Genomic DNA, 21,702 nt, shown 5'->3' with positions numbered 1-21,702 from the left:
ATTTCTCTCCCCCGTCCCAGAGAGGGAGGGGGGAGGGTGAGCGAACGGCTGTGTGGTGTTTAGCTGCCGGTCGGGTTAAACCACGACAGCCTTTTTGGCGCCCGACGTGGGGCCCGAAAGGTTGAGATAACGGCAGATCTGATCAGAGTGTGTTAAACTAAAATTGGTGTAAGGATTAGACCTGCTTAATAGTCACTTGTCATGATGCTGATTGCTTTAATCACAACTCTGCTGCGCCTGTTTTCTAAATTGAGTATTATAGTACATTATTTTCCGTATTTGCTCTCTGTAGTGTTGTTTCTCCTCTCCGGGCCCTGGTTTCAGACCATTATGGTACTAAGTGTTATAGCAATGGCTTATGAGACGATAAGATATCTGGTCATGACTCTAACTTGGTATTTATACTCAGTAACATCGTGGACTCTGTACTTTGGAAACAGCATCTTGGGAACTATTAGCAATTATACCTATTGTTTTTCTCCATTAGAGAGTCAATCTGTGGAGGGGAAAGGGGAGGATATTTTTCCTTACTTGCTTACTCTCCCTTTCTCCTTCACCACCCCTGTATCCTCCTGGGTCACTCTGCCTTCCTCCTTCACCACCCTCTTATCCCCTGAGCTTGTCACAATAGCTCTCCAAGATATTGAATATTTCTGGAATACTCAGAATACCATAGTCTTGTTGTTCTGCCTCATGAATGCACTTCAGATTCTGCTTAAAGTTAAACAACTACTTATGAAGCTCATCCGGAGATCTGCCCGGAGGCAGTATAGTTGTGGGTGGCAGGGAGTATGGGTGGATATGGGCAGGCATCTAGAGCAGTTGGCACCCCCAGTGTGTTGGAAATTCACCCCTGAACAATGGCAAAATCCTCAAAAACTGGCAGAATGCTTGAAAAAAAGGTGTAATGATTCTGGCAGTTCCAAAGTAACACAAATCATTGTAACGTGCTGGGGCCTGGCTCATGCCTATCGAGCTGCCATTGATACTGCTGTCAACTTAGTGACAGACCCTGCGGCCACTCCAAACCCTGTGACAGATCCAACGGCCACTGTGACCCCTACGGTGGATTCTGCAGCCGCTCCAGTCCCAACTCCTGCAGCCGCTCCAGTCCCAGCTCCTGCAGCTGCTCCAGTCCCAGTTCCTGCAGTCGCTCCAGTTCCAGCTCCGGCCGCTACTCCAGTCCCAGTTCCTGCAACTGCTCCAGTCCCAGCTCCTGAAGCTGCTCCAGCTCCAGCTCCTGAAGCCGCTCCAGCTCCAGCTCCTGCAGCTGCTCCAGTCCCAGTTCCTGCAGTCGCTCCAGTTCCAGCTCCGGCCGCTACTCCAGTCCCAGTTCCTGCAACTGCTCCAGTCCCAGCTCCTGAAGCCGCTCCAGCTCCAGCTCCTGAAGCCGCTCCAGCTCCAGCTCCTACTGCTGCTCCAGTCCCAGCTCCTGCAACTGCTCCAGCTCCAGCTCCAGCTCCTGTAGCCGCTACAGCTCCGGTTCCTGCAACTGCTCCAGCTCCTGTAGCCGCTCCAGCTCCTGTGGCCGTGTCAGAGAAACGAGCTGTAGCAGTGCAAGTTGACCCTGCAGAGGGCATTCCAACCCCTGTGGCAGACCCTGTAACAAAGTCAGAGAAACGAGCAGTAGCAGTGCAAGCTGCCCCTGTAGAGAAGGTGAAAATATGGTATAGAAATTCAAGTCGTTTAGAACGCAGAGAGTCTTCTGCCAATCCAGGTAAGGCTTCTGCCAAAACTAAGTATAGAGATGACGAAGATGATGACGACGCTGGGCCGTCAAGGATTCAGGAGGAGGAAGATGAGGATGCCGAAAGAGCAACAGTAACTACCCGAAGCCTAAACGAGCGCGAGCTACGAGATGTGCGAAAAGATTTTGGTCGCTGTATAGGTGAGCAGCTTGTCACCTGGCTGCTCCGGTGCTGGGACTCTGGAGCCAATTGTGTGGAATTAGACGGCAGGGAAGCCAAGCGGCTGGGATCCCTTGCTCGAGACGCCGGCATTGACAAAGCAATTGCAGATGGAGCACGACCCACCAGCCTCTGGAGGCGTCTCCTCTCAGCTGTGAGGGAAAGGTATCCCTTCAAGGAAGATATTTTATGTCTACCAGGCAAGTGGACCACTATGGAGAAGGGAATCCAGTACCTGAGGGAATTAGCCGTACGGGAAGTGATTTATGAGGATCCAGACCTCAAACAAACATCCACAGATCCAGATGAAGTCAAGTGTACACGACCCATGTGGCGGAAGTTTGTACGGAGTGCACCATCATCATATGCCAGCTCATTGGCAATAATGGCCTGGAAAGAGGATGAGGAACCCACAGTGGGTGAAGTGGCTAAACAACTCCGGCAGTACGAAGAAAGTCTCTCCCCTTCCTTACAGGCCTGCGTCTCAGCTGTGGAGAAACTTTCTGAAAAGGTTCACCAACTTGAAGAGAATCTATTGTCCTCCCCACCTGAACCAACCAGTGCCCACCGACCAAAGGAGAACACTTGGGAGAAACTTTCTGAAAAGGTTCACCAACTTGAAGAGAGATTATTCTCCTTCGCACCTGTACAAAGCAGTGTCTCAGCTGTCAGGGGTAGGCGTTCACCCACACAAGGAAGACGATATGGTGGGTACTCACCCCGTGCCACCCTGTGGTTTTACTTACGAGACCATGGAGAGGACATGAGAAAGTGGGATGGAAAATCTACCGCGACCCTAGAGGCACGGGTACGTGAGTTGCAAAAGAAAACAATCAGGAAGAAGGGATTCTCCGAAAAGTTTGCTGCTCCAACTTCCAGCAGACAGTCCTTCAAACACAGAAACGAGGAAGATTCTGACCAGGATTAGGGGGGCCCTGCCTCCAGCCAGGGGGAGGAAAGGGACAATCGAGTTTATTGGACTGTGTGGATTCGATGGCCTGGCACATCACGCGCACAGAAGTATAAGGCTTTAGTAGACACCGGTGCACAATGTACTATAATGCCATCGAGCTATAAAGGACCAGAGCCCATCTATATTTGTGGAGTGACAGGGGGATCTCAGCAGTTGACTGTATTGGAGGCTGAAGTGAGTCTGACTGGGAATGAGTGGGAAAAGCACCGCATTGTGACTGGTCCGGATGCTCCATGTATCCTTGGCATAGACTATCTTAGAAGAGGATACTGCAAGGACCCAAAAGGGTTCCGGTGGGCTTTTGGTATAGCTGCCTTAGAGACAGAGGGCATTAAACAATTATCTACCTTGCCTGGTCTCTCAGAGGACCCCTCTGTTGTGGGGTTGCTGAGGGTCGAAGAACAGCAAGTGCCAATTGCTACCACAACTGTGCACCGGCGGCAATATCGCACCAACCGAGACTCCCTGATTCCCATCCATAAGCTAATTCGTCAATTGGAGAGCCAAGGAGTGATCAGCAAGACTCATTCACCTTTCAATAGTCCCATATGGCCAGTGCGAAAGTCTAATGGCGAGTGGAGACTAACAGTGGACTATCGCGGCCTGAACGAAGTCACGCCACCACTGAGTGCTGCAGTGCCGGACATGCTGGAACTTCAGTATGAACTTGAATCGAAGGCAGCCAAGTGGTACGCCACAATTGATATCGCTAATGCATTTTTCTCCATCCCTCTAGCAGCAGAGTGCAGGCCACAATTTGCCTTCACTTGGAGGGGAGTCCAATATACTTGGAATAGGCTGCCCCAGGGGTGGAAACACAGCCCTACCATTTGTCATGGGCTGATCCAGTCTGCACTAGAGCAGGGGGAAGCTCCTGAACACCTGCAGTACATCGATGACATTATTGTGTGGGGTGACACAGCAGAGGAAGTTTTCGAGAAAGGGAAGAAAATAGTCCAAATCCTTCTGAAAGCCGGTTTTGCCATAAAACAAAATAAAGTCAAAGGACCTGCACGAGAGATCCAGTTTTTAGGAATAAAATGGCAAGATGGACGTCGTCAAATCCCAATGGATGTGATCAACAAAATAACAGCTATGTCTCCACCAACTAACAAAAAAGAAACACAGACTTTCCTAGGTGTTGTGGGGTTTTGGAGAATGCACATCCCAAATTACAGTCTGATTGTAAACCCACTCTACCAAGTAACCCGTAAGAAGAATGAATTTGAATGGGGCCCTGAACAACGACAAGCCTTTGAACAAATTAAGCAGGAAATAGTCCATGCAGTAGCCCTTGGGCCAGTTCGAACAGGACCAGATGTAAAGAATGTGCTCTACACTGCAGCCGGGGAGAACGGCCCCACCTGGAGCCTCTGGCAGAAAGAACCTGGGGAAACTCGAGGTCGGCCTCTGGGGTTTTGGAGTCGGGGATACAGAGGGTCTGAGGCCCGCTATACTCCAACTGAAAAGGAGATATTGGCAGCATATGAAGGAGTTCGATCTGCTTCGGAGGTGGTCGGTACTGAAGCGCAGCTCCTCCTAGCACCCCGATTACCGGTACTAGGCTGGATGTTCAAGGGAAGGGTCCCCTCTACGCATCATGCAACTGATGCTACATGGAGCAAGTGGGTTGCACTGATTACTCAGCGGGCTCGAATAGGAAACCCCAGTTGCCCAGGAATATTGGAAGTAATCATGGACTGGCCAGAAGGCAAATACTTTGGGATATCATCAGAGGAGGAGGTGGGTCGTGCTGAAGAAGCCCCACTGTACAACCAGTTGCCAGAGAATGAAAAGAAATATGCCCTGTTCACTGATGGGTCCTGTCGTATTGTGGGGAAGCATCGGAGATGGAAGGCTGCTGTATGGAGTCCTACGCGACGAGTTGCAGAAGCTGCTGAGGGAGAAGGTGAATCGAGTCAGTTTGCAGAAGTGAAGGCCATTCAGCTGGCTTTAGACATTGCTGAACGAGAAAAATGGCCAGTTCTCTATCTCTACACCGATTCATGGATGGTAGCAAATGCCCTGTGGGGATGGTTACAGCAATGGAAGCAAAACAACTGGCAGCGTAGGGGCAAACCTATCTGGGCTGCTGCATTGTGGCAAGATATTGCTGCTCGGGTAGAGAACCTGGCTGTGAAAGTACGCCACGTAGATGCTCATGTGCCCAAGAATCGGGCTACTGAAGAACATCAAAACAACCAGCAGGTGGATCAGGCTGCTAAGATTGAAGTAGCTCAGGTGGACCTGGATTGGCAGCATAAAGGTGAATTATTTATAGCCCGATGGGCCCATGACACCTCAGGCCATCAAGGTAGAGATGCAACATACAAATGGGCTCGTGATCGAGGGGTGGACCTGACCATGGACGCTATAGCACAGGTTATTCATGACTGTGAAACATGTGCTGCAATCAAGCAAGCCAAACGGTCAAAGCCTCTTTGGTATGGAGGACGATGGCTGAAATATAAATATGGAGAGGCCTGGCAGATTGATTACATCACACTCCCTCAAACTCGCAATGGCAAGCGCCACGTACTTACAATGGTGGAAGCAACCACCGGATGGCTGGAAACATATCCTGTGCCTCATGCTACCGCCCGGAACACCATCCTGGGCCTTGAAAAGCAAGTCCTATGGCGACATGGTACCCCAGAAAGAATAGAATCAGACAATGGGACTCACTTCCGAAACAACCTTATAGACACTTGGGTCAAAGAACATGGTATTGAATGGGTGTATCACATCCCCTATCATGCACCAGCCTCTGGGAAAGTTGAACGATACAATGGCCTGTTAAAGACTACCTTGAAAGCAATGGGCGCTGGGACGTTCAAAAACTGGGATACGCATTTGGCAAAGGCCACCTGGTTAGTCAATACTAGGGGATCTACCAACCGAGCTGGACCTGCCCAATCAAACCTGTTACGTACTGTAGATGGGGATAAAGTTCCTGTAGTGCATGTAAAAAATATGCTGGGTAAAACAGTCTGGGCTACTCCTGCCTCAGGAAAAGGCAAACCTATTCGTGGAATTGTTTTCGCTCAGGGACCTGGATATACTTGGTGGGTGATGCAAAAGAACGGAGAGGTCCGGTGTGTACCTCAAGGAGATTTAATACAGGGTGAGAATAGCCCATGAACTGAATTGCACCATGTTAAATAGTATATTATACTGTATGTTATCACTACCATGATTACTAAAGGTGACTAATTAGAATGTATGGAAAAGAGTGTAACCTGAGCATGACATAAATGGTATGGAATAAGGGGTGGATAGATGTCCTGGTTTCAGTTAGCACAGAATTAATTTTCTTCCTAGTAGCTGGTGGAATGCTGTGTTTTGGCTTAGAATGAGAAGAGTGCTGATAACACCCCGATGCTTTAATTGTTGCAGAGCAGTGCTTATACTAAGCCAAGGACATCTCAGCCTTTGCTCTGTCCTGCCAACGGGCAGGCTGGGGGGTGCAGTAAGAGCTGGGAGGGGACAGACCCAGGACAGGTGACCCAAACTAGCCAAAGGGGTATTCCATACCATCTGACGTCATGCTAAACAATATATAGGGGTGGCTAGCCGGGGGGAGGGGGCCGGACTGCTCGGGGTTAGGCTGGGCATCGGTCAGCGGGTGGTGAGCAATAGCATTGTGCATCACTTGTTTGTACATACTATTATTACTTTCGTATTATCACCATTGTATCATCATTATTATTATTGTTATTATTATTTTGTTATTTTTTTTTTTTCTGTCTTATTAAACTGTCTTTATCTCAACTCACGGGCTTCACTTTCCATTTCTCTCCCCCGTCCCAGAGAGGGAGGGGGGAGGGTGAGCGAACGGCTGCGTGGTGTTTAGCTGCCGGTCGGGTTAAACCACGACAATATAAAAAACTTTGTTGCTGTTTTTTTTTTGTTGTTGTTGTTTTTGTTTTGTTTTGTTTTGTTTGTTTTGTTTTTTTTAAACAGCTACACAGACCTGATGAACTCCTAAGTAGAATACACTAGGACAAAACATCTAGGACTCTAGATTCTCTCTGCAGCTTTAACTACTACACAACACATTGCTCTTCAGACAGAAAAAAGAAATTTCCTTCCTAGTTTCACATAGAACTTTACACAACAGACCAGCTAAAGCCAGGAGTGGTTCTAAACTTTCCTCCAACGTTTCAGCTTCTGTCCACTGACTGCCAGACAAAGCCACCAGTGACCTGGCCAGACTGCCTGCCCTATCGCTAGTCAGACCTCAGGTCATCTGTGATTTATACATTCATTTACAGCACAGATTCCTTCAAGAACCAAAGATTTAACACATTCATTTACAGCACAAATTCCTTCAAGAACCAAAGATTTAACACATTCATTTACAGCACAGATTACTTCAAGAACCAAAGATTTAACACATTCATTTACAGCACAAATTCCTTCAAGAACCAAAGATTTACACAATCATTTACAGCACAAATTCCTTCCAAGAACCAAAACATGCTCACCATCATCATCTTCATCATCATCTGCAGCATTGATTACAACTGGAGGGTGTGTAGGGCTTGGGACATTTTCAGAGTTTTCCACTTTCGTCACCCCCTTAGCTGTGGAGAGGGATTTGACTGGACAGAAAGTTTGTTTTGCTGCAGTGACATCTGAGCCACTTTCAAATCATCGTCTGCGGACTCAGGTGGACTTGGCAGTGTAGCTAGAGGAAGAGGAGGATCATCGGTAATATGGCAGTTTAAAACTTTGACCACAATGCAAAGAGATGGTAGGAAAGGCAGATAACCCACACAGACAACGAATTCAGCATCTCCTTTTGCCCATCCCATCACTGCTTACACCGTGAACAATGACTTCCCTTCGAACAACAACACATCTCCCTACCACCCAGCAAAAGATGAAACAACAGGAAGCAAACTGCAAGGCAAACATCACACAAAGCAAAGAGGAGCTGAGCACGAAAGCAGAAAACAAACACCAGCAGTACACTCGGTGCAGTACACCTATGACTGCAGACCTTTTCCTGCACTCACAAATGAACAGTTACCTCATGCCCCCTACAGGATTGGTACCCACTAAGTAATACTCAAAATTCTTCAGCGCTTTAAGACAAAGGACCTAAACTCACTCTTGCTTGGTGGTAAGAATTGTCCATTCATGTAACGTCCCTTTGCATGATGAAAAGCACAGTTGGCTTTCTGACAGCCTCCCGGCTGGTTCTCCCAGTAGCAAGGAATCTCACTGCGCTTTTTTTGAAGACAGAAAGAAAGAAAAGCTCGTGATAACATGCACCTGAGGCTTGCAAAGAGATGCACAGCTCCAGATCATGACAGCTGTCACAACACAGTGCTGAAACATCATTCCAAAGGTCAGTTTCTCAGTTAAGTGTAGTATTTCTGGGCATATTCACAAAGTTTGCATAAGCTGTAACCACTATGCACATTTAGATTTGTCATCATTCAGTTTGAGAAGACAGGCACACTCAGACAGCAGTTGAGGGTGGGTTAAACTAATACACCTAGGATTATACTAGGATTATTCAGAGGGAAAAAGAACATCTGAAATTGCCTAGGTTAACCCTGTCTAGAACTACTTCTTGGAGACTTAGTTCTTCTGCACCTTTAACTTTCCCCACTTCCTACCCCAGGCAGCTAGAACAGCGTTATCTGAAGGACTGTGGGTCAGAAGAGACCTGATAGTTCATTAGAACAGCCTGTTTATTACCCCCCTGCTCCAGCAGGTTTTAGCAGTCTATTTAACAGCTGTTCTGCATCTGTTGAGAAAACTGTCAGCATCTAATAAAACAAAAATAAAAATATCTTGCTAAGACATACCTAAGGCATTGATTTTATTTCCCTCTGCTTCTTCCCACCCCCTCTCTTGGTAACAGAAAACAGTATGATTTTGAAGCAAACGAATCTATCCTGCAAAAGCACAATCAGTACACCTACGGCACTGAAAAATGCTTTTGTTGATTTATTTTGAGAACACATCATTAGGCACTCACGTCAATTTCCAGGTGTCTGAATCGGCAGACATTCCTGAAACAACCACCCTCCTGCCACAGCTTGCAGACCGTCTCATTGCCCAGAGCAGCTTCGCAGTGGCGGTAGGCACATTTGTCTCCCTGGAACCAAAAGGAAACCAACAAGGAAAATATAGTACAGCCTCAAAAATGGCCATGCTGCTGCCTAATGTTGCTACAGCTGAATTCAGAATCTATCTGGTTCTCAAGTTAACCAAAGACCAGTGTGCTTCCTCCTCCTAATCTACTCCTTCCTGAAAAAAAGGGGAAAAAAAAGCAAAGCAAAGGAAAGCCAGCCATACCTTGGTACAGGTAGAATAGAAATAGAAGTAGCAATCGTCTCCTTGTTTAGACATGCCGACGAGTTCTGGTAACAAGCTCGGGTTCTCTCCACAGGGACTTCCTCTGCTCTTTGAGAGAGCTGTCTTCACCCTTGCTTGGGCTGAAAGTCTTCTACTGGCTTGTGATCAGTGAAATCTTTTTAAAAGTAACCCTAAAGAAAGTAACAAGTGAAAAATAATGAGGAACGAACATTTTTCCAGCTTTCTTCAGTTAATCAAATCAAGTTATCAGTCTCTCGAAGAGAGCAAAGCCTTGAAATCAGCTGTTACATGAACTAACTAAATATTAAAGTTCTGTAAATCTGCCAGGAGCTTTGTCAGCAAGCGTTCTCTTCCACATCCTCAATAATATGACTTGGAGCACATCTGGAAGCCTGAAAACGGAGTCACTCCTTAAAAAACCACCTGATGATACATACAAGTCAATAATCAACTATGGCTACAAATAACTTCTCTAGAACACAGTTAGGACGCATTAAACAGCACGTTCCAGGCCCTGTGGTTCTTCGATTTCACCTTCCTGGACAACCTCAGCAAAGTTATCGATCTTCAAAGACTTCCAGTTAACTGCTCCTGTAGGCCGAACCAAGACTGAATCCGTGAATTAATAATAAAGGGGTAGGAAGAATTTTCCTCCTCACTTTGCCAAGGGAACCTCTCATCCACAATTCAAACATAGGATGCGCTTTTAAACAGCTTATAACTAATAGAGGAAGCAAGTCCATTTGAATGCTCTCTCAGACTGGAGGCAGCCAGGGTTAGTCGGCTCTTCAAAAAAATAAAAACCAAAAAACAAAACAAAACAAAAACAAAAAACCCAGCGCATTTAGAGATGAACTCGTGATTCAAAGTGGCTGCAAAAATGAGGCTTCATCTTCCACAGCCGGACAATTTAACTTTTTTTTTTTTTTTTAAATTTAAAATTCAGTATGTTCCAATCTCTGGTCTTCAAGATTTCTTCACCTATTAAGAAAACACAAAAACCTTTCCCCGACTTTATTACCTGTACAGCAAAAAACATACCAGTGCATATAAATCCACAGATGTGCATACGCATACACACATCTGTGTTTATACACACACGAGGAGGGAGTGAGAGAAAGTTAGCGAGAGCGACAGTGAAAAGAATTTTTGCCTTTTCAACACAGAGAGCACGTAAAAATTCTCTCATTTTGAGGGAACTAGAAAAAAATGGAGGCTCTACAAAAGATTTTGATGAGTATGCCTTCGAGGCCGATGCTTTGTAACATGAGTGATCTGGGGGCCAGCACACAAATATGCATACGGATGTACATGCATACAGGATAAACATATCTATACACACAAGCGTGCACAGTATATGTTGTATGATCTCCATATCGAGAACAACTCGTAGCCCTGACACGTAGAGTTGCAATCAATTAACAGCAGGAAGACAGCAGATCAAGGGTACAGCAAGCTTTGAGAGGCAGGGGAATGCTCACTTTGCCAGTGGCATGGCTGCATGATACCAAGGATTTTGAATTAGTTTGATTTTTTGGAAGCAATTTGGTTTTTCTTTCTGCGCTGTAGCAAATACCACAGGTTTGCCATCACGTGCTGTTCCCTAATCCATATATCCATCATCATCCATTGCTGCAGGATCATGAAAGGTTAGAGAAGACGACTTAGGTCCAATTTAACAGCCAATGATTTTTCGATGAGCAGAGCTGCAACAGATTTTATTTAGCCACAAGCATTTTTTTTTCTTTTTTTCTGATATGAAGTCAGAAATTTTGATTTTTTTTTTTTTCTAAAGACACTAAATGTCACAAAACCTGCAACCAGACCAGATAAAGTTCAAATTAGAGTGATTCTGAATCCTTTCATTAAAACGCTGCACATTTCTGTGCAAATTATTTCTGACTCTTCTGGACAAAAGTGGATGAAATAGTTCTTATAAATTAATAATAAAAGATTGGAACCTTTTACTCACACAAACACTAGTGAATTTTCCAGGAAATATTTTTTTGGCAGGGAATTTTCCCAAATCTAAAATAAAGAGAGGAAAAGTTGGGTTCTCATATTAGTTACTGCTTTTGACTGCTGGACAAAGGGAATAAAAACAGTAGTTAAGTGCAAGGTTTCCTTCTCTTCTTTAGTATGGATAGGAATCATCACTTCGGACCTTTAGCACCTTCAGAAACACACCCAGTGCCATGCAGGTTCCTCTGCATCTACTTCTAACAATTACTGGTGCTCCTTAGCATGGAAGTTTGACTCAAAACACTCTCCAGATTTAGCTCTTTTGACTGCCCACGGAGCTCATCATTTTGCTTGTTGCCTTCCATCTTCCTGAACAGACCGGGAACGCTGTTCAGAATCTGAATGGATCTGGTCTAAGGAATGGGAAGAAAGCAAAACCAAGGATACCTTGCAGCCCTACATTCCAAAAAGGCAGTCTCATTTTAAAAAGGACCTCAAAAGCTTTTTTTTTTTTTTAAACTGACATCTGCTAACATAGCAATCCAAGCGCTAAACCAACTGAAGTTGCCCCTGAAAGCCTGAATAAAAACGAGTAACTCTGGTGCACTCAGCAGGTCTGTAATAGAAGTTGGTAAGATTTTTAGATTTCTTTTTTTTTTCTCCAGGGTGCTGGTAAAATTTTTGCATTAAGAGATTTTGAACCTTTTGTACCAAAGAATTAGAGATGCGCTACAGTGCCAGTAGCTGGGGGTCTGGAAATACACACCAACAAGTGTCATAAGCTTTGCCTTTGCTGAAGGAAGATAAATACCATCCCAAGGACCAAAGGCCACAGCGAGGCCTTGCGCAATCCCCGGGGGCTCGATCCTTTCTCCCTTTGCCCCATTTCCTCTCTTTTTCACCCCAAAACGCCAGGCGGGGGCTGCACGGGGGGCCCTGGCGGCGCGCCCCCCCCCGGCGCGCGATTTCGTGGAGGAGGGGGCGAGGCTGTGCCGGCCCCGGGCCCTGCGGCTCTGCGACGGCTCCGAGGAGGAGGGAAGGGAGCTGCTCAGGGGGCTGCAGGAGGACGGGACGCTGCTGCCCCTCCCCAAGTATGAGAACTGGTGAGTTTTGGGGCCGAAATTTGGGGAAAATCCGGGGGAATTTGGGAAAGATGGCACGGGAAGGTTTGGGGGAAGTCTGACGAAGTTTGGGCGAGATATGATGAAGTCTTGGGGAAGATCCTATAAAAATTAGGGGAAAATCCTATTAAAGTTTGGGGATGATTCTGTAAAGGTTTGGGAAAAATCCTATAAAGTTTAGGGGAAAATCCCATAAAGTTTTGGGGGCAATCCTATAAGAATTGGGAGAAAATTCTATAAAAAGTTTGGGGAAGATCCTATAATATATTGGGGAAACCCTATAAAAGGTCTGGAGAAGATGCTATAAAAATTTGGGGGAAATCCTATAAAGGTTTGGGGAAGATCCTATAAAAGTTTGGGGAAAATCCTATAAAATTTTGGGGATGATTCTATGAAGTTTGGGAGAAATCCTATAAAGGTTTGGGAGCGATCCTACAAAAATTGGGGGATGATCCTATAAAGGTTTGGAGAAAAATCCTATAAAAGTTTGGGGATGATCCTATAAAGGTTTGGGGAAGATCCTATAAAAATTTGGGGAAAGAAACTAGGAAATTTGGGGAAGATCCTATAAAAATTCAGGGGCAATCCTATAAAAATTGGGGAAAATCCTATAAAAGTTTGGGGGAAGAAACAAGAAAATTTGGGGATGATCCTACAAAAATCGGGGGAAGAAACTGGGAAGTTTGGGGGGATCCTATAAAAGTTTGGGGGCAGGGAGCTGCTCAGGGGGCTGCAGGAGGATGGGACGCTGCTGCCCCTCCCCAAGTATGAGAACTGGTGAGTTTTGGGGGAAAAACGGGGGAATTTGGGGCAGAGAGCATAAAAAAAATTTGGGGGAAGTCTGACCAAGTTTGGCCGAGATATGATGAAGTTTTGGGGGAAATCCTATAAAATATCGGGGAAACCCTATTAAAGGTTTGGGGAAAATCCTATAAAAATTGGGAGAAAATCCTATAAAGTTTGGGGATGATCCTATAAAAATTGGGGGGAAATCCTATAAAAGCTTGGGGATGATCCTATAAAGTTTGAGAGATGATCCTACAAAAATTGGGGGAAAGTCCTAAAAAGTTTGGGGAAAATCCTACAAAATTTGAGGATGATCCTATAAAGGTTTGGGGAAAATCCTATAAAAATTGGGAGAAAATCCTATAAAGTTTGGGGGAAAATCCTACAAAAATTGGGGGGTGATCTTATAAAGTTTGGGGGAAAATCCCATAAAAATCAGGGGAGGATCCCATAATGGTTTGGGGAAGATTCTATAAAAATTGGGGGGAAATCCTATAAAAGTTTGGAGATGATCCTATAAAAATTAGAAGAAAATCCTATAAAGTTTGGGGGACAATCCTATAAAGGTTTGGGGGTGATCATATAAAAATTGTGGAAAATCCTATAAAAATTCGGGGGAAGAAACTAGGAAATTTGGGGAAGATCCTATAACAGCTTGGGGATGATCCTACAAAAATTGGGGAAAAATCCTATAAAGGTTTGGGGGCGATCCTACAAAAATTGGGGGAAGAAACTGGGAGGTTTTGGGGTGATCCTATAAAGGTTTGGGGGCAGGGAGCTGCTCAGGGGGCTGCAGGAGGAGGGGACGCTGCTGCCCCTCCCCAAGTATGAGAACTGGGGAGTTTTGGGGCCAAAATTTGGGGGAAATCTGGTAAAATTTGGGGGGGGGGGGGAGGTCCTACAAAAATTTGGGGGAAGTCTGACCAAGTTTGGGCAAGATATGATGAAGTTTTGGGGAAGATCCTATAAAATATTGGGGAAATCCTGTAAAGTTTGGGGGATGTTCCTACAGAAATTGGGGGAAAATCCTATAAAAATTTGGGGAAGATCCTATAAAAATTAGGGGAAAATCCTATTAAGGTTTGGGGATGATTCTGTAAAGGTTTGGGAAAAATCCTATAAAGTTTAGGGGAAGATCCCATAAAGTTTTGGGGGCAATCCTATAAGAATTGGGAGAAACTTCTATAAAGTTTGGGGAAGATCCTATAATATATTGGGGAAACCCTATAAAAGGTCTGGAGAAGATGCTATAAAAATTTGGGGGAAATCCTATAAAGGTTTGGGGAAGATCCTATAAAAGTTTGGGGAAAATCCTATAAAATTTTGGGGATGATTCTATGAAGTTTGGGAGAAATCCTATAAAGGTTTGGGAGCAATCCTACAAAAATTGGGGGATGATCCTATAAAAGTTTGGGGAAAATCCTATAAAAGTTTGGGAGAAATCCTATAAAGTTTTGGGGGAAATACTATAAAAGTTTGGGGGCGATCCTATAAGAATTGGGGGAAAATCCTATAAAGTTTGGGGGAAAATCCCATAAAAATCGGGGGAGGATCCTATAAAGGTTTGGGGAAAATCCTATAAAAATGAGGGGGAAATCCTATAAAGTTTGGGGGAAAATCCTATAAAATTTTGGGAACGATCTTACAAAAATTGGAGGATGATCCCTTAAGGTCTGGGGGAAATCCTATAAATATTTGGGGGTGATCCTACAAATTTTGGGGGAAGAAATTAGGAAATTTGGGGATGATCCTATGAAAATTGGGGGAAGATCCTATAAAAGTTTGGGGGTGATCCTATAAAGGTTTGGGAGAAATCCTATAAAGTTTTGGGGACAATCCTATACAATTTTGGGGACAATCCCATAAACATTTGAGGGAAATCCTATGAAAATTTGGGGGCGATCCTATAAAGTTTGGGGGTGATCCTATAAAAATTGGGGGAAAATCCTATAAAGGTTTGGGGACGATCCTATAAAAATTGGGGTCTCCTTTTGGGGTCGGGCTCCCCTTTGGGTTTGTGTTCCTCGTTGGGGTCTTTGGGGTCTCATTTGGGTTTTGGGGCCTGATTTGGGGTTTTGGGGTCCCTTTTGGGATTTGGGGTTTTTGGGGTCCCTTTAGGATTTTGGAGCCTGATTTGGGGTCTTTGGGTTCCCTTTAGGGTTTTGGGGTTTTTGTGTTCCCATTTGGGTTTTTGGGCCCTGCTTTGGGGTTCTGGGGTCGATTTGGGGTCTTTGGGTTCCCTTTAGGGTTTTGGGTTTCCCTTTAGGGTTTTGGGGTTTTCGGTTTCCTGTTTGGGTTTTGGGGCCCTGCTTTGTGTTTTGGGGCCCTGATTTGGGATTTTGGGGTCTGATTTGGGGTTTTTGTGTCCCGTCCCACAGCTGGCTGGCCCGCATGGACCCCCGGGACATGGCGCGGGTGGAGAGCCACACGGTGCTGGTGACGGAGCGGGAGCGGGACGCCGTGCCCCCCCGACCCCAAAACAGGACCCCGCAGCTGGGCAACTGGATGAGCCCCCAGCAGCTGGAGCAGGCCCTACAGCAGCGCTTCCCAAGCTGCATGGAAGGTCAGACCCCAAAACAGGGAGAAATCCTATAAAAATGGGGAGGGAGAAAGTCCTATAAGAAACGGGAAAAAAATCCCATAGAAAAGGGGACAAATCCTACAAAAAAAGGGGGAAATCCTACAGAAAAGGGGAGAAATCCTATAGAAAAGGGGGAAATCCTACAAAAAAAGGGGGTAAATCCTATAAAAACCAGGGAAATCCTATAAAGAAAGGGGGGAAAATCCTATAAAAATGGGGAAATCCTATAAGGGAAGGGAAATCCTATAAGGGAGGGGAGAGAAATCCTATAAAAAAGGGGCAAATCCTATAAAGGTAGAGGGAAAAATCGTATAAAAATGGGGAAAAATCCTATAAAAATGGATGAAAAATCCTAAAAAAAATGGGAGGGAGAAAGTCCTAAAAGAAACGGGAAAAAAATCCTATTAAAAAGGGAGAAATCCTATCGAAAAGGGGGAAAATCCTATAAAGGAGGGTGGGAGAGTCCTATAAAGGAAGGGGAGGGGGAAATCCTATAAAAAAGGGGAAAATCCTATAAAGAAGGAGGAGAAATCCTATAAAGGAAGGGGAAAATACTATAAAAATGGGGACAAATCCTATAAAAAGGGGGGAACCCAACTGGATGAGCCCCCAGCAGCTGGAGCAGGCCCTACAGCAGTGCTTCCCGGGCTGCATGGAAGGTCAGACCCCAAAACGGGGAGAAATCCTATAAAAAGGGGGGAAAAATCCTAAAAAATAATGGGGAGGGAGAAAGTCCTAAAAGAAACGGAAAAAAAAATCCCATAAAAAAGGGGGAAATCCTATAGAAAAAGGAAAAAATCCTATGAAAAGGGGGTAAATCCTATAAAAAAGGTGGAGAAATCCTATAAAAAGGGTGAAAATCCTATAAAAAGGGGAGAAATCCTATAAGGGAGGGGGAAAATCCTATATGGAGAGTGAAAATCCTATAAAAATAGGGAGAAATCCTATAGAAAAGGGGGAAATCCTGTAAATAAGGGGGAAATCCTATAAAGGAAGGTGGAAAAATCCTATAAAAATGGGGAGGGGAATCCTATAAAAATGGGAGGGGGAAAAATCCTATAAAAAAGGGGTAAAATCCTATAAAAAACAGGTAAATCCTATAAAAAGGGGGGAAGATCCTATAAAGGAGGAGAAATCCTATAATGGAAGGGGAAAATCCTATAAAATGGGGGAAAATCCTATAAAAAGGGTGAGAAATCCTATAAAAAGGGGGGAACCCAACTGGATGAGCCCCCAGCAGCTGGAGCAGGCCCTACAGCAGCGCTTCCCGGGCTGCATGGAAGGTCAGACCCCAAAACGGGGAGAAATCCTATAAAAAGGGGGGAAAAATCCTAAAAAAATGGGGAGGGAGAAAGTCCTAAAAGAAACGGGAAAAAAATCCCATAAAAAAGGGGGAAATCCTATAGAAAAAGGAAAAAATCCTATGAAAAGGGGGTAAATCCTATAAAAAAGGTGGAGAAATCCTATAAAAAGGGTGAAAATCCTATAAAAAGGGGAGAAATCCTATAGAAAAGGGGGAAATCCTGTAAAGAAGGGGGAAATCCTATAAAGGAAGGGGGAAAAATCCTATAAAAATGGGGAGGGGAATCCTATAAGGGAAGGGAGAAATCATAAAAGAGCGGGGAAGAAATCCTATAAAAAGGGGGCAAAATCCTATAAAAAGGGGGCAAAATCCTATAAAAGGATTCTTTCTTCCTCAACCTTTTTGGGGTCTTCCTCAAATCTTTTTGGGTTCTCCACATCTCCTTTTTCAACCTTTTTTGAGGTCTTCTCCCTCAACCCTTTTTTGGGGTTTTCTTCAACCTTTTTTTTGGGGTCTCCCCCTTCAACTCAACCGTTTTTGGGGTTTTCTTCCTCAACCCTTTTTAGGCTCTCCTTTTTGGGGTCTCTTCTTCATCCTTTTTTGGGGTCTCCCTCACCCTTTTTGGGATCTTCACATTTTCTCCTTCCTCAACCCCTTTTTGGGGTCTCAATTTCTTCTCCCTTAGCCCTTTTTTGGGGTCTTCTTCAACCTTTTTGGGGTCTCCTTTTTGGGGTCTTCATGTCTCCTTCCTCACCCCCTTTTTGGGGTCTTCCTCACCCTTTTTGGGGTCTTCCACTCAACCTTTTTTGGGGTCTTCTTCAACCTTTTTTGAGCTCTCCTTCTTTGGGGTCTTCTCTAACCTTTTTTGGGGTCTCCAACCTTTTTTTGGGGTCTCCAACCCGTTTTGGGGTCTTCATGTCTCCTCTCTCAACCTTTTTTGGGGTCTTCCACTCAACCTTTTTTGGGGTCTTCTTCAACCTTTTTTGAGCTCTCCTTCTTTGGGGTCTTCTCTAACCTTCTTTGGGGTCTCCAACCTTTCTTTGGGGTCTCCAATCCTTTTTGGGGTCTTCTTCCTCAGCCTTTTTTGGGGTTTCCTTCTCCAACCCTTTTTTGGGGTCTTCTCCAATCCTTTTTTGGGGTCTCCTTCCTCACCCTTTTTGGGGTCTCCAACCCTTTTTGGAGTCTTCATGTCTCCTCTCTCAACATTTTTTGGGGTCTTCTTCATCCTTTTTTGGGGTCTTCTTCATCCTTTTTTGAGCTCTCCTTTTTGGGGTCTTCTCCAACCCTTTTTGGGGTCTTCCTCACCCTTTTTGGGGTCTTCATGTCTCCTTCCTCAACCCTTTTTGGGGTCTTCTTCTTCAACCTTTTTTTTGGGGTCTTCTCCAACCTTTTTTGGGGTCTTCCTCACCCATTTTAGGGTCTCAAACCCTTTTTGGGGTCTCCTTTTTGGGGTCTCCTCCCTCAATCCTTTTAGGGCCTCCATGCCTTCAATTCTATGTTTTTTTGGGGTCTTCTTCACCCTTTTTGGGGTCTCCTTTTTAGGGTCTCCTTCCTCACCCTTTTTGGGGTCTTCATGTCTCCTTCCTCAACTCTTTTTGGGGTTTTCTTCCTCAGCCTTTTTTGGGGTCTTTTCCATCCTTTTTTGGGGTCTTCTTCAACCTTTTTGGGTTCTCCACATCTCCTCCTTCTCCAACCCTTTTTTGGGGTCTCCTTCTTCACCTTTTTTGGTGTCTCTTCTTCAACCTTTTTTGGGGTCTTCCTCACCCTTTTTGGGGTCTCCTTTTTGGGGTCTTCCTCACCCTTTTTTGGGTCTCCTTTTTGGGGTCTTCCTCACCCTTTTTTGGGGTCTTCTCCAACCCTTTTTGGGGTCTCCATGTCTCCTCTCTCAACCCTTTTTGGGGTCTTTTTCAACCCTTTTTGGGGTCTTCTTCAACCCTTTTTGGGGTTTCCTTCTCCAACGCTTTTTTGGGGTCTTCTCCAACCCTTTTATGGGGTCTCCTCCCTCACGCTTTTTGGGGTCTTCACGTCTCCTTCCTGAACCCTTTTTTGGGGATCATCTTCAACCCTTTTTAGGGTCTCCTTCCTCAACCTCTTTGGGGTCGTCTTCTTCAACCTTTTTTTAGGGTCTCCTTCCTCACCCTTTTTGGGGTCTTCTCCAACCCTTTTTGGGGTCTTCAACTCAACCTTTTTTGGGGTCTTCTTCTCCAACCTTTTTTGGGGGACTTCCTCACCCTTTTTGGGGTCTCCTTTTTAGGGTCTCCTTCCTCACCCTATTTGGGGTCTTCAACCTTTCTTTGGGGTCTCCAACCCTTTTTGGGGTCTCCTTTTTGGGGTCTCCAACCCTCTTTTTGGGGTCCTTCAGGCCGCACCATGTACATCATCCCCTTCAGCGTGGGCCCCCCCCTTGTTACCCCTGGCCAAGGCGGGCGTGCAGCTCACCGACTCGCCTTACGTCGTGGCCTCCATGCGCATCATGACCCGCGTGGGCCACCAGATCTTCCCCTTGCTGGCCACCGGGGACTTCGTCCGCTGCCTCCACTCCGTCGGCTGGCCTCTGCCGCTGCGAGGTGAGCCCAAAAAAACCCAAAATGCCCAAAAAATGCCCCAAAACAGGCAAAAACACCCCAAAAACGCCCAAGCAACGCCCAAAAACACCCATGAAACGCCCAAGAAACACGCAAAAACGCCCCAAAAAGTGCAGAAACGCCCAAGAAACACCCAAAAACACGCAAAAACGCTCAAGAATTGCCCAAAACCACACTAAAATGCTCAAGAAATGCCCCAAAACACGCAAAAACGCTCAAGAAACGCCCCAAAACGCGCAAAAACGCCCCAAAAACACCCATGAACGCTCAAAAACGCCCAAGAAATGCCCAATAAAAATGCAAAAATGCCCCAAAACCGCCCCAAAACAGGCAAAACTGCCCCCAAAACACGACAAAACAAGCAAAAACACCCAACCCCCCCCCAAAACAAGCAAGTAGACACACAAAAAAAGCCAAAAAATAAACAAAAAAAAAAAAAAAAAAAACACAAAAAGCCCCTAAAACCCCTAAATTCACCCCAAAAACTGTTGTCTTTTTTCGCAGAGCCCCTGGTGAACGGGTGGCCCTGTGACCCCAAGCGCACCCTGGTGACCCATGTCCCCACCGAGCGCCGCATCGCATCCTTCGGCAGCGGCTACGGGGGCAACTTGCTGCTGGGCAAGAAGTGCTTCGCCCTGCGCATTGCCTCCCGCATGGCCCGCGACGAGGGCTGGCTGGCCGAGCACATGCTGTTGGGGGGCTCTTTTGCAATGAAATCCCCCTTTTTTGTTGTTTTTTTAGGATCTGGGTTGATTTTGGGGTTGTTTTGAGGTGTTTTGGGGTCTTCGTTGGGTTTTCTTGGGTTTTCTTGGGTTTTGTGGAGGATGGGAGTGGATTGTGAATTTTGGAGAACATCAGGTAGGTTTAGGGGGACTTTTGGGGTGGATTCATCGTTTTTGGGGTTTTCTTCTGTTTTTTTGGGGTGATCCTGTTCTTTTTTGGGGTCTTTTTGACATGTTTTGGGGTCTCCGTTGGGTTTTGTTGGGTTTTCCGTGGTCATCATGGTGGAAAAGGGTAAATTGTGTGGGATTTGGAGAACATCAGGTAGGTTTAGGGGGACTTTTGGGGCAGATTCATGGTATTTGGGGTTTTCTTCTGTTTTTTTGGGGGTGATTTTGTTCTTTTTTGGGGTGTTTTTGACGTGTTTTGGGGTCTCCGTTGGGTTTCGTTGGGATTTCCATGGTCATCATGGTGGAAAGGGGTAAATTGCGAGTTTTGGAGAACATCAGGTAGGTTTAGGGGGACTTTTGGGGTGGATCTGTGCTTTTTGGGGTTTTCTTCCGTTTTTTAGGGTTTTCTTCTGTTTCTTGGGGTGATCCTGTTCTTTTTTGGGGTGTTTTTGACGTGTTTTGGGGTCTCCGTTGGTTTTCCTTGGGTTCTTGTTGGTCATCATGGTGAATGGGAGTGAAATGTGGGATTTGGAGAAGATCAGGTGAGTTTAGGGTGGTTTTTGGGGGAAATTCATGTTTTTGTTGTGTTTTTTTCTTCACGTCTACTTCTGTTTTGGGGTGTTTTTGATGTGTTTTGGGGTCTCCATTGGGTTTTGTTGGGTTTCCATTGGGTTTTATGGTGGTTGGGAGTGGATTGTACATTTAGGAGAACATCAGGTAGGTTTAAGTGTTTTTTGGGGGTTAAATCACGTTTTTTCTTCTGATCCGGTTTGCTTTTGGGGTGGTTTTGATGTGTTTTGGGGTTTCCTGTTGCGTTTTGTTGAGTTCCTAATGGGTTTTATGGTGGTTGGGAGTGGACTTTGCGATTTGGAGAAGATCAGGTAGGTTTAGGGTGGTTTTGGGATTGGATCCATGCTTTTTGGGGATTTTCTTCCAGTTTTGGGGGTGATGCCCGTTCTTTTTTGGGGTGTTTTTGACATGTTTTGATGTCTCATGTTGGGTTTTGTTGGGTTTTCATGTTGGCATCATTGGTGGAAAAGGGTAAATTGTGGGTTTTGGAGAACTTCAGGTAGGTTTAGGGGGACTTTTGGGGTGGATTCATGGTATTTGGGGTTTTCTTCTGTTTTTTGGGGTGATCTTGTTCTTTTTTGGGGTGTTTTTGACGTGTTTTGGGGTCTCCGTTGGGTTTTAGTTGGGTTCTTCGTTGGTCATCATTGTGAAAAAGGGTAAATTGTGGGTTTTGGAGAACATCAGGTAG

General features: G+C 45.4%; 2 protein-coding genes across 2 annotated transcripts in view; one reads left to right on the top strand and one right to left on the bottom strand.

Annotated features, from left to right (window-relative positions):
* Nucleotides 1–9,249, bottom strand: part of LOC116493079 (zinc finger CCCH domain-containing protein 11A-like) — a 19,984-nt gene extending 10,735 nt beyond the window's left edge. Inside the window, 5 exon segments of the mRNA XM_032194221.1 lie at nucleotides 7,368–7,460; nucleotides 7,463–7,570; nucleotides 7,997–8,114; nucleotides 8,870–8,995; nucleotides 9,196–9,249. Coding sequence (XP_032050112.1) covers nucleotides 7,368–7,460; nucleotides 7,463–7,570; nucleotides 7,997–8,114; nucleotides 8,870–8,995; nucleotides 9,196–9,249 — 499 coding nt within the window.
* On the top strand, nucleotides 9,248–21,702 carry LOC116493078 (phosphoenolpyruvate carboxykinase [GTP], mitochondrial-like). Its single transcript, XM_032194219.1, is given in 7 exon segments — nucleotides 9,248–9,352; nucleotides 12,094–12,281; nucleotides 15,464–15,648; nucleotides 19,332–19,366; nucleotides 19,368–19,543; nucleotides 20,066–20,261; nucleotides 21,637–21,702. Coding segments are annotated over 7 exon segments (951 nt in total).

The sequence above is a fragment of the Aythya fuligula genome, chromosome 10 (assembly GCF_009819795.1).
Source record: "Aythya fuligula isolate bAytFul2 chromosome 10, bAytFul2.pri, whole genome shotgun sequence".
NCBI lineage: Eukaryota > Metazoa > Chordata > Aves > Anseriformes > Anatidae > Aythya > Aythya fuligula.
The sequence above is the reverse complement of the archived record's forward strand: the minus strand, read 5'-3'. Positions and strand labels throughout refer to the sequence as shown.